General features: G+C 43.7%; 1 protein-coding gene across 1 annotated transcript in view; it reads left to right on the top strand.

Annotated features, from left to right (window-relative positions):
- The window catches only part of LOC115820162 (ephrin-A3-like), a 40,834-nt gene that overhangs the window by 23,657 nt on the left and 4,677 nt on the right, over positions 1-12,500 (top strand). The window contains exons 2-3 of the mRNA XM_030783645.1: positions 11,412-11,698; positions 12,137-12,202. Coding sequence (XP_030639505.1) covers positions 11,412-11,698; positions 12,137-12,202 — 353 coding nt within the window. The remainder of the gene's footprint in view (positions 1-11,411; positions 11,699-12,136; positions 12,203-12,500) is intronic.

Here is a 12,500-nt window from a genome sequence, read left to right as displayed (position 1 = left end):
GGCAGATGAAGATATTTTACATAGGGACGGACGACAGGCAGGAGGGACGGCGGGACAGAGAGAGAACGGAACGGAGAGATAATTGCAAAGATAGAGAGAAATAAACGACTGGGGCGAACAAAAAAAAAGAGAGTGAGAGAGAGAGAGAGAGATAGGAGGTTTGCGCTGGGTATAGAAACGGGGAAAGATTGACAGTGTCAAACAGAGAGCAAAAAAAAAAAAAAACAAGTGAGAGCCAGAAGGAGAGAGAGAGAGAGAGAGAGGCAAAAGAGAATAAACAGATGAAAAGAAAGAGAAACTGAGAGAAAGAGAAGGGGGTGGCAGAGAGAGAGAGAGAAAGAGGAAAAGAGCTGCTGAGGAGAAGAATAGGAATAGAAAGAAATGGGGGGAAAAATCATGGAGAAGAATGAAAGAATGACAGGTATTGAATGCAGGTTGTATAAACGAAAAGAACAAAGAAGCCGGGGTGAGAATAGAGAGGTGGTTTTTGATCATATCGCCGGCTTCTGTGTGTGTGTGTGTGTGTGTGTGTGTGTGTGTGAGTGTGTATTGCTTTGTTGCTGTTAGCTGTCTAAGAGCGCTGCTAACACTATGTCCCTGTCACACTTCCAAAGCCAGAGTGAATGACAATTACACACACTTCTCTCCATCTCTCTCTCTCTCTCTCTCTCTCTTTCTCTCACATTCCTTTAAATCTGTCATCTTTCTATCACTTCCCACATCCCTCCATCATTCTCTGTCTTCTGTCTCTCTCCTTTTGTTTTTCATCCTTCACCCTCTGTTTTTTTTCATTTGTGCTCCAAGTACTCCCTTCTTCACTTCAGTATCCCATGGCTCTCTTTCCCTTCTAAAACACTTGTCCAGCTCGCTCTCTTTCTCTCTCTCCCTCTCCCTCTCTCTCTCTCTCTCTTTCTCCCACCTCTATTTCTCTCTCCCTCTCTCTCCCTCTCTCTCTCTCTCTGATATTAAATTTTCATTCTCTGCAGCTGAGTGAACGAGGGAGGCTGACAGCTGACAGGAAGAGGTGAAGAAAATAAATAGACAGAGAGCGCGAGCAGTGTGTGTGTACGTGTGTGTGTGTGTGTACGTGTGTGTGGGTGTGTGTATATGGAGGAGTTGAGCATATGTGTGTTTCTTTGTTTTTAGAGGGAATGTTATTTCTGCAATAGTGTAATATTTGAAGAATGCATTCAACGTGAAGAATGTGTTTTCTAAGCAAACCCTTGCACAAAGTTTTTTAGTGGGTGGTGTATGTGTGTGTGTGTGTGTACAGTGTATGTGTACAGTGTGTGTTTGTGTGTGTGTGTGTGTGTGTGTGTGTGTGTGGATGGATGATAGTACTGCAGTTTGATTTCAGAGGTTTCGTGCCTATTTGCAGAAACCAGATTAGCTTCATAAAGTTTGAACAGTGCAGCATACGTGTTTGACATATGAAATATAGATTATCACCTAACAGAAAGTGTTGAAGTATCCTGCCACACGGTATATGAAGACTCAACTTCTAGATTACACACGCGCACACGCACACACACACACAGGCGTACACACACACTATGATTGACAGATGTCAACACCATCTGGAGTGGCATTTTGAATTGGCATAGCAACAGCAATCATCAGACAGAGAGAGAGAGAGAGAGAGAGGGAGAGAGAATGACAGACAGACAGAGAGAGGGAAAGATAGAGTGGAAGAGAAACTGAGAGTGACAGAAGGCAGAAAGTGAAGGGACGGAGGGAAGGAAAAGGTGTCAGAAGGAGAAACAGAGAGCGTGAGAGATAGTGAATCCAAAATGAAAAAGTGAAATGGAAGGATACTGAGAGAGAGAGAGAGAAACCAGTGACTAGAAAGATTCTGGTAATGAAAAGGGGAATTAATATATAGAAGTGGATGGGGAGAGAAAGTGAGAGAGAGAGAGAGAGAGAGAGAGAGCGAGAACAGGACTGTGTTTAGATGAAAGACTGTCTTGTCTGACAGAATGAGCTTGTATTTGATGAGCAAGAGTTGACCATCATATTAAAAATTAATGCTTCTCTCACTCTCTCCCTCTCTCTCTCTCTCTCTCTCTCTCCCTCTCTGCCTCTCTCTGTCTGTCACACACACACACTTTGGGACAGAGTGGAAACATGAAACTGGTGTGAGAGGACATGAAGGTGAATGAACACACACACACACAGACACACACACACACACACATATTAGATATGTATGTATATAAAAGTTATGTTAATTTCTTAAAGCGGAGTAGATACTGTTTTCGACTGGGGCGTCGAATAAAGATTTTTAAACTAAAATCCCGAAGTAACATCCATAATCGAAGTCGTATTCGTAAGCGTCATTTCCGGCCGCCGCGGCGCCCACGGGCCGAGGCCGCCCCGCGCCCGGGCGCGCGTCAGACACCCGGGGGTTTTTCGGCTGGTCGGCGAGCACACGTACCCGTTTCCCAGGTGAGAAAACCTGTAATTACGAGGTCACGCAGAAACGAGCTTAGCTTCAGCCCTTATGTAAATCTGCTGAAGTCTGATATTAGTGTCACCTCATTACTGTGTGTTTACGGAGAGGAACAGAGCAAAAGGGTGACCAGTGTTACCTTGCAGGAAGAGAGTAAGAGTAGAGGAGTGGCGTGTGTGTTCAGAAGGAGCGTGGAGTAAAGCGTGCGCAGCGTGCACTGAGGGCGGGAGAATAAATAACGTGTTAAGCGTCGATATGTGTTCAGAGTGAAGGTACAGGTGGTTAGTGGAGTGTGTAATAGAGTAGAGTAAAAAAATGAGTTGTTTAGCACGGTAAAATAAAGAATGTATTGTGTGTGTGTGTGTGTGTGTGTGTGTGTGTGTGTGTGTGTGTGCGATGAGACTAATGTACAGACTGAGTAGCACGCGTGCGTTTATATAAAGGCTGACGTCTGAGCAGTATGAGTGTATATAAAGGCTGGAGTAATGACTGGGTAGTGCTTGTGTATACCTGGAGTAAAGTCTGAGTAGCGAGCGTGCAGAGGTGAGGGAGGGGTACGACATGAGTCATGAGGGGTTGGGCAGCGAGTGAGTACTGGAGAGTGGACAGGCTTTTTAATGTGCCCATCAAGTCCACTCCCTACAGCTTTATCGATTCTCCATAAGAGTCTCCCCGAACGACCAAATATCTAAGGCTGTAAACATGATCCACACTCTCTCTCTCTCTCTCTCTCTCTCTCTCTCTCTCTCCCTCTCTTTTTCTGTGTGTGTGTGTGTGTGTGGTGGAGGGATTGAGCTGGGATCAATGTGAAAGGTTGAAGGTTAATGTGTTAGTAACTGTTGAATCCACAGTTCGATAAAGGTGTGTAGGATATGCTTTTCAGTGTGTGGCCCTATTGCTTACACAGGGCTTTTTTTTTGCTTTTCTTCTCTTTTTTTGGGGGGGGGGGGGATGGTGGAGGGCTAGAGGGATTTACCATAAACCACTGGAGATTAAGAACAACATCCCTGATCCAGAGAGAGTCCCTGCACTTACACCCACACACACATACACACACACACACACACACACACACACATACGAAGAAGGGATGAGGACAACAGACTGTGAGGAGTTGTGGTGATCCCCATGAGAAAAGACAGAGAGAGAAAAATCATTTTCACCAGTCCAGCAAAACACCTCTCTCTCTCTCTCTCTCTCTCTCTCTCCCTGCCCCTTTCAACACAACTCTGCACAGTGAGACGGTGCTTAAACTGACTTAACGCTGTCAGTCACCACTTCATTTTCACTTTTTCGTTCCCTCCGTCATTCCTCTCCACCTCTGGCCTCACCCATTCATCTGTGTCTTTCTTCGCCTGCTCCTCCATAATTCACTTCGCTTTTCATTTACATATACAGTATTGTCCCCCAAAATACATTTCTCTCTCTCTCTCTCTCTCTCTCTCTCTCTCTCTCTCTCTCCCTGTTTCTTTCCATTTCTTGCTCTCTTAGAGCGGCAGACCGTTAGTGCAACAAACCTCTAAACAAACAAATGAAGAAGGGAACGGAGCATCTCTCAGACAGATGGCAGCGGGGTCTGTCATCAGAGCTGCCATTAGAGCTCTACACACACACACACATACACACCTCTCTCTATTTTTCTCTCTCTCTCTCTGTTTTTTTTTTTTCTCCAGCCCATAAACATAAACAGACACAAACGCTCACACACACACACACACACACTCAAACACACAGAGCTTCTCCTTCATGGCCCAGTAGGGAGTCATGTTCTTCAGAGTCACTTCAGTGAGCATAACCGACAGAGAGCGGAGGGGGGAGACTGAGAAATGAAGAAATAGAGAAGGTGATGCAGGGGGGGGGGAAAAAAAGGATGAAGAGTAATAAAAGTGGGTTATGAATGCAGGTCAGGGACACAAAGTGGAGTTATATTATATTCAGCAAAATAGAGTGTGTAACTCTTACCACACACACACACACATACACACACACGCTCTCGCTCTCATTGTCTGTATGTGATCAAGCTCTGCAAAGTGTATATCGGTATAAACCTGTGTGTGTGTGTGTGTGTAAGAGAGAGAGAGAGAGAGCGAGCGAGCACTGAGGTCTTTGCTGTAGCTGCATGTGTGTCTTGCGCAGTTCAGAAGGTTATGGTAATCATTATAACCACAGTTTTATAGCACCGTCCATCAGGAGAGAGAAAGAGAGAGTGAGAGAGAGAGAGAGAGAGAGAGGGAGAGTGAGAGAGAGTGAGTGAGAAAGAGAGAGAGAGATAGAGCGTGAGTGAGAGAGAGAGAGAGTGAGAGAGAAAGAGAGAGAGAGAGTAATGGAGAAGAAAGAGATGTGTAATTTTAACAATACCCTTAACACACATTATTTTGTATGTAAACATGATGAAGACCTTCAATAACATACAGTCTTAACTGACTGAGAGATAAAAATAAATGAGAGAGAATGGGGGAGAGAGACAGAGAAATGGAAGAGAGAGAGAGAGATGGAGGAAGAGAGAGAGAGGGATGTGGAGAATTAGCTTTAGAGGAGAGCCTGCTTGTTTCTAATGGCCTGTGGAAAATGAGCTCGAAGCAGAGAGAAGTCAGCTTGAGCTGTGTGACACACACACACACACACACAGACAGGTGTGTGTGTGTGTGTGCTCGCGTGCATGTGTGTGTGTGCGTGTGTATGTGTGTGCGTGTGCATGTGCGCGCGCGCGGGTGTGTGTGCATGTGTGTGTGTGCGTATGTGTGTGTGTGTGCGTGTGTGTGTGCGCGTATGTGTGTGTGTGTGCGTGTGTGTGGCTGTGAGCAGAGCAGTGATGGGGTCCTGGCCTTGAGAGCCACTCGCTCCCTTCAGACATGTATCGATTACTGAGCCAATCCAATGAGTACATGAGCAGGACCGCTACTCTCTGTGTCTCACACACACATACACACACACACACACACACACACGCAAGCACGCACACACACACGCACTCATGAGCGTGCACATCCACTCATATCCACTCTCACACACACACACACTCATATATGAGCATGCACACGCGCGCACACACACACACACACACACACACACACACACACACACTAACGCAATGCCATGCCAAAATCATTCAATCAGACTTAGTTGTGTAACCCCTCCCCCTGCTTCCTTCTCTCCTTCCTAACACAGTTGCCGGAATCACACTTTCCTTTGATTGCAGGGGTAGTGTGCGGACTAGAGTGTGATGACTGCATGTGTGTGTGAGTGTATGTTGGTATATGTATATATATATATGTGTGTGTGTGTGTGTGTGTGTGTGTATCTGTGTGCGCGTGTGTGCGTGTGTGGAGACAGTGCATAGGCCGGAGGCTCTATGATGTTTCTGAATTTAATAACGTTTCAATAATTCAACAGCATCACTGCGGAGAGATGGAGGGAAAGGAAGGAGAGAAAGAGTGAGGGAGGAGAGGAAGGAGAGCGGATGAAAAGAGTGAGAGGGAAAAGAATGAGAGACGACAGAATACAAGATGAAAAGAACAGAGATACAGATTGAGTAAAGGAAGAGAAAGTGATTGTGGAAGGATGGCTGATTGAGAGAGAGAGAGAGAGTGAGAGAGAGAGAGAAAGAGGGAGAGAAAGAGAGAGAGATGTTAAATAGTTTTAAAAAGAGTTACATTTATTAAAGACGGTCTTTCTCTTTTAGCCTGAAGAACACATACAGGTGGCTATTTATAACAGCAAAACGAAACATGTCAGTTATTTTTAATGATCCTACAAAAACATTGTGCGGAATCTCATTAGTACACATTTTGAAATTAGTCTCGGTTATAACAAGCTATGGATTATCCTCCATTAGTTCAGTACTTCATATAGCCTGTTTACTTCCATCTGATTGGTGGACATGTTTTAAACAGGGACCAATCAGGCTCTAATGATCATAATACTGAATTAATGTGCCCTAATGAACACAGGACTAGGTTAACCTGAACTAACTATGCATTAATTTGATTTCATTTGCTTTAATGTCATGTGGATTATTTTTATAAAGTGGCATGTCTGTGTGACACTGTTTGAACACACAATCTGTCGGTCACACATTCAGAGAGACGGGGAGTCCGTGTATGTGTGTGTGTGGACGGGGAGAGAACAGGAAAAAGAAAGAAAGAAGGAGAGAGAGAGAGGGCATCATCTGTATTCATCAGAGTGCAGAGCTGTAGCCTAGGTCCTGATATGAGTGAATATTGAATTAGATGGAAAATGATCTTCACACACAGACACACACACACAGGGGTGCACGCGCACACACACGCACACACACACACTCACAAGCACCTCTTCTCCCTCATTTACGGCCGCATTGGCAAGACAATGGTTCTCTTAATCCAATTTAGTGTGTGTCTATGTGTGTGTGTGTGAGAGAGAGAGAGAGAGAGAAAGGAAAAAGGGAAGAGAGATGGAGATTGACGAGAGAGAGAGTTTGTGCTGGAGGGAAAGGGAGGTGTAGGGTGTTGAGTTTGTGTGTAGGATATCTCCAGGGAATGTTCTGAGTATGCATTCATGCACATGCATCCTCATTAAACACACACAAACACATACACACACACACACACACACTCAAACCATAGTGGGGGTAATGGACATAAGTCTGAAATCTGCAGGTGTTTTCTTCACACCTGTGCTGAGGACAGCGAGAGTGAGAGTGAGAGTGAGAGTGTGTGTGTGTGTGTGTGTGTGTGTGCGTGCGTGCGCGTGCATGAGCTGAAGAACATCAAATTGTGTGTGTGTGTTTGTGTGTGCGCGTGTGAGCTGAAGAGCATCAAATTTTGTGTGTGTCAGACGGAGAGAGAGAGAGAGACACCTGTTTACAGGGCAGATGCTCTCCCTTAATTAAACAGAGAGAGGAGGTTAATTAAGAAGAGGGGAGTGAAAAAAGGATGACAAGAAAACGAGAATGTGCTGCTGTTTCTCCTGTGGTGCTGATTCAGCTCTGAATCTCTCTCTCTGTCTTACACACACACACACACACACACACACACTACCATCTCATTACAAATATGCCTAATCCGCATGAATGCTCTACTTGAAGTGTAACTAATACTATTTCCAGGCAACTGTGTTACAAAAATACATTACATTACAATGAAATACATTACTCTGGAATAAATTACACTGTAATGAAATGTATTACATTACAATGAAATATGTTACATTACAGCGAAATACCTTACAACAAAATACGTTACATTACACCAAAATACATTACATTACAGAGAGGCAATTCATTACACTGAAATACATCACATTACACTGAAATACATTACACCACAGTGGAATATGTTACATTACAGTGGAATACATTACATTACAGTGGAATACATTACATTACAGTAAAATACATTACATTACAGTGGAATATGTTACATTACACTGAAGTGCATTACATTACAGTGAAATATGTTACATTACATTGAAATGTAATATACAGAAATATTTAGTTACATAGAAATGCAGATAGGCAGTGAGATATGAATTTAGTTTCATATGAAAATGAAAAAGGAGGCAGATAATGGACTTGCTCTTTGTGTACTGGTCATTGTTCATGCAGAGCACTGAAATCTGTTGCATTTTTAAACTGTTTGTATTAATTCAGTAATTGATTAGTGTTTGTGTACCTCTTGTTTAGTTAGAACATGAGAGATATCATCTCTGTCTACAACCTACTGTCTCACAGTTAATTCTCTGTCATCCCGCTCTCTCTCTCTCCCTCTCTCTCTCTCCTGGCCGTGTTCTGGTGTGACATTGATCCACTGTGCTTTGATCTTGTTCTAACCTGGCGTCCCAAAATCCCTTGCTGCACAACTCAGCATCTTGTATCCTGGACCTGTGTGCAAAAATACACACACACCCACACACACATGCACGCCCACATATGCCCAGTCAAGATGACAGAGCATAAAGAAGGTAGTCTTAATGACCTTTGATAAAGACTGTCTGATAGTCAGATGAGAGCCCTATATTAAAAAGAAGCAGAGTGTATCTCAGATCATAAGATTATAACCTGTGTTTGTGTGTTTGTGTGCATGTGTGTGTGTGAAAGAGAGAGAGAGAGAGAGAGAGTGTGTGAGTGAGAGTGTATACAACACTGTGTGTGTGTGTGTGTATGTGTGTGTTCGTGTGTTTGTGTGTGTGTGTGTCTGAAAATAAAACATCTCTCTTTAGCACTCTCTGCTGGAAGAAAAGAGAGCTCAGTCTCTCCTATCTCTCTCCTCATGCATTTCTGTGTTTCTCCTCACATCCTGCTGTCTCTCCTAACTAGCTCAGCATCCTCTACTGAACGGAAATCTGTGATGAGTCAAGGAGAGAGAGAGAGAGAACTCAACATTCTGCTAATTTATTTTCAACCTGTCGATATTGCCATGAAATCATTCTCTCTCTCTCTCTCAGTAGGTTTAAAAATAGTTCAACTCTGTCTTTTAGCCGTCTCTCTGTCACAGACAGTGAAGGAGACAGACAAAGATGTTGGTCTTAATAAAATCTTAATGAAAGGTTGGTGTTGCATGCATTAATACTCTGATTTGGAGAACAAACGTCATCGTCGGTCTACAGATAAGCATAATGATAACACCTACACACCCACACACACTCAAACACGAACACGTGTGTATGCGCACGCGTGCGCGCACACACGCGCACGCACAGAGATGATGTAACGGAATGCAGAACACTGTAGTCTGGTTCTTACCTCCACCTTTCTTAAAATGAAAAATAATTTTTAAAAAAAAGACTCACTGTGACAAAAATATTCCTCATTCTCTTTGTTGCTTTGTGTTATGTGCCATGATGTGTGTGTGTGTGTGCGCGTGTTTAAAGATGCAGAGGCAAATCTTTATCCTGTGTGATGAGGGGGAGTTTACAGAGTAAAGAGTAACAAATCTCTCTCTTTAGTTATTTCCCTGAATGACAGAGATATACAAAGAAAGAAAGAGAGAGAGAGAGAGAGAAATAGTTAAGAAAGGGAAGAGAAGAAGAGTGTGAGAGACTTTAGGGCTGCGTTTTCGATCTTCATTTAATAATTGAATAATAATCTCCCATGAGAAGTGACCTAGAACTGAGGAAAAGAGGGATAGAGAAAGAGAGAGAGAGAGAGATCAGAGAAAAGAGATACTGGCACCTGCTGGCAGCTTATTATTATTACATCTTATATACACACGCACGCACACACACACACACACACACACACACACACATTTTTAACTCTGAGGTATCTGACAGCTTTGTTGGACAGGCCTCCTATTTTTGATCAGCAGGAGAAAGTTGGAAAAACACAGTTATTGATGTTTTTAGGGACTGTCCACCATCTCTCTCTGTCAACCTTCGCTTTTTTTTTTCGACCATGACATTGATGAACGAGTGGATGGGAGAGAGGACAGCGGCTGACGCTCTCTCTTTGACGTTTTTCGGAGCTTAACTCTGTTGCCCCGGGCTCCGTCCTCAGACGCTCAAGGTTCCAATCACACAGCGGAACGCTCTCAACGTTCCGTACACGTTTGGCAGATGCTCCGTAGATGGAATTGTCTCCAAATGGGAAAAGCAGTGGTAATATTGCGGATGCAGTGGAGCTGCGCCTTAATGTATTACCGCAAATCCCAACTGCCTTCTCTCTTTTCTCCATTACTATCTCTCTCTCTCCCTCTCTTTTTAGGGCTCATGGGAAAATGTGCCAACATGCAAATTTCTGTTTCTCACAAAGATTCTGCATCTGCCTTTCAGCTAAACAGAAAGTAAACACACACACACACACACACACACACTCACTCACAAAATGAGAGGCAGTCTCTTAAGTGCGACACATTCTGAGGTTAGAAGAGGACAGCCATACTCTCAAATGATGCTCTGTGTGTGTGTGTGTGTGTGTGTGTGTGTGTGCGCGATAATAACCTCTGCATACAAATATTAAATCTACACAGCCAATGACAGAGTGTGTGTGTGTGTGTGTGTGTGTGTGTGTGTACGTGTTTATCTGTCTTCCACACGGGTAAATGCGTACATACGTACGCACAGTAAAAAGTGACAGTGAGATCTCTCTCTCTGTGCTGTAGCAGTACGACGTGTCTTTTTTGGCAGAGTAAATTGTCTTGTAATTTAGCCGCGTCGTGACATTGGCTGGACACAGTGCCGACTCGGTCTGCCACAGATAATTTGGAGAGGTTGTCGATTTGTGCAGAGCATGAATTTGGCACCATTCCTTGGCTGCTATCAACAGAAACAGTCTGAACCTTAACCAGACTCGCTGCATCTCTTCTACGCTTCGGCCTGGAACAATATTTCACTACGGTTTCAGTATGTTTAGATATATAGGTGTTATCTAAGACTGAGACCTGTGAACACACTTTTTTTTTTCTTTTCTTTGTCTTCCGTTTATCGTCTCTCTGTGCCCCCCAGCGTATCTAAAGCTAGCATTCGAAAAGCAATTAGCTAGATTTCGGCCGAGGACAAAAGGCGAAAAAAAAAATGTTTTTCTCTAAACCTGTACCTCCCACACATCAGTACACAACCTGTCTTTTTCTTTCCACACAGTAAGAAACCATGAGGCAGGAGGGGAGAGGGCTTCTTTCTGAGCTTATTAGTTCACCACCGTGGAGTGTTTCAGTGGTTAGCAGAGAGATGTTGGTCTTCGATTCGTTTCTGCTCCCGTGGTCGCGCGTATGGGGTCTAAACAGCCCGGTATTTGGCAGCGGCTGCACTCCGTCTTTGGCTTTGAGTCAGACGGTGGAAGCTGCCCGGTGTTTTGTCAGTCCCTAGTGAATCAGCAAATGAGTGGGCAATGACTTCTGTCTTCAAACCTCTAACTCTGGTCTGTCTGCTGACGACTGCACCCTTGAAAATTGCTTATTGGATATCTTGGAGCTTTGTCTGATTAACAGTTGTATACTATTTTGATTAATGGATTTATCTCTCTCTCTCTCTCTCTCTCTCTCTCTAGTTTGCGTCGAGAGGGTTACACCGTCCAGGTGAACGTGAATGATTATCTGGACATTTATTGTCCTCATTACAACAGCAGTCAACGCGGTCCTGCCGAGCAGTACGTGCTCTACATGGTCAGTTACCGTGGTTACCGCACCTGCGACCCACAGCTGGGCTTCAAACGCTGGGAATGTAACCGCCCCCACGCTCCCCACGCACCAATCAAATTCTCCGAGAAGTTCCAGCGCTACAGCGCCTTCTCACTGGGCTACGAGTTCCACGTAGGACATGAATACTACTACATCTGTAAGTATCACGCTTCATACACCACGTCATAGTGCATCTGTTTACACATGATTATAATACATTACAACAATGCCACGTCTGGGTAAACATGATTATAGTACATTTCAACGACCCATACACTAGATAATGCTACACCTGTGTTTATATGCTTATGAAAACTTATAAAGCTTTATAAAGGGACGCTATTACTACACAATAATGCACTAAATCTGAGAGCATGATTTAAAAATGTTATAATGCTCCTACATACTAGCCTACTACATACATACGGCACGTGATGGGTAATACAAACCCATTAAACCCTTGTAAACAAAAGGCCATGATTGTTTAAATACATCAGATGTTTGATCTTTGTTAATCATTCTGTCAAGTATATAGTATAATGTTGTTTCTGTCTGGGGATTTAGAGATGATTGACAGATCTTTTGTCCATTTTAGCCACGCCCACTCATCACCATGGCCGCAGCTGCCTGAGATTACGAGTGTATGTCTGCTGCTCAACAGGTATCACCAAATCTATCTATCTATCTATCTATCTATCTATCTATCTATCTATCTATCTATCTACCTGTCTGTCTGTCTGTCTATTGATCTGTGTATCTATCCATTTCATTCTGTTGGTCAGTGACTGTATTTATATTGCAAAACATTACATGTGTCATGAGTTGTTGTTGCTTCTACCTTTAGGGCTGTGCATGTATGAGAGAAAGGGAGAGAGAGAGAGAGAGAGAGAGACAGAGCGAGAGAGAGAGAAAGAGAGAGAGAGAGAGAGAGAGACAGGAAGACAAAGTGCACTGGATAC

The sequence above is a fragment of the Chanos chanos genome, chromosome 9, assembly GCF_902362185.1.
Source record: "Chanos chanos chromosome 9, fChaCha1.1, whole genome shotgun sequence".
Classification (NCBI taxonomy): domain Eukaryota; kingdom Metazoa; phylum Chordata; class Actinopteri; order Gonorynchiformes; family Chanidae; genus Chanos; species Chanos chanos.
The sequence above is the reverse complement of the archived record's forward strand: the minus strand, read 5'-3'. Positions and strand labels throughout refer to the sequence as shown.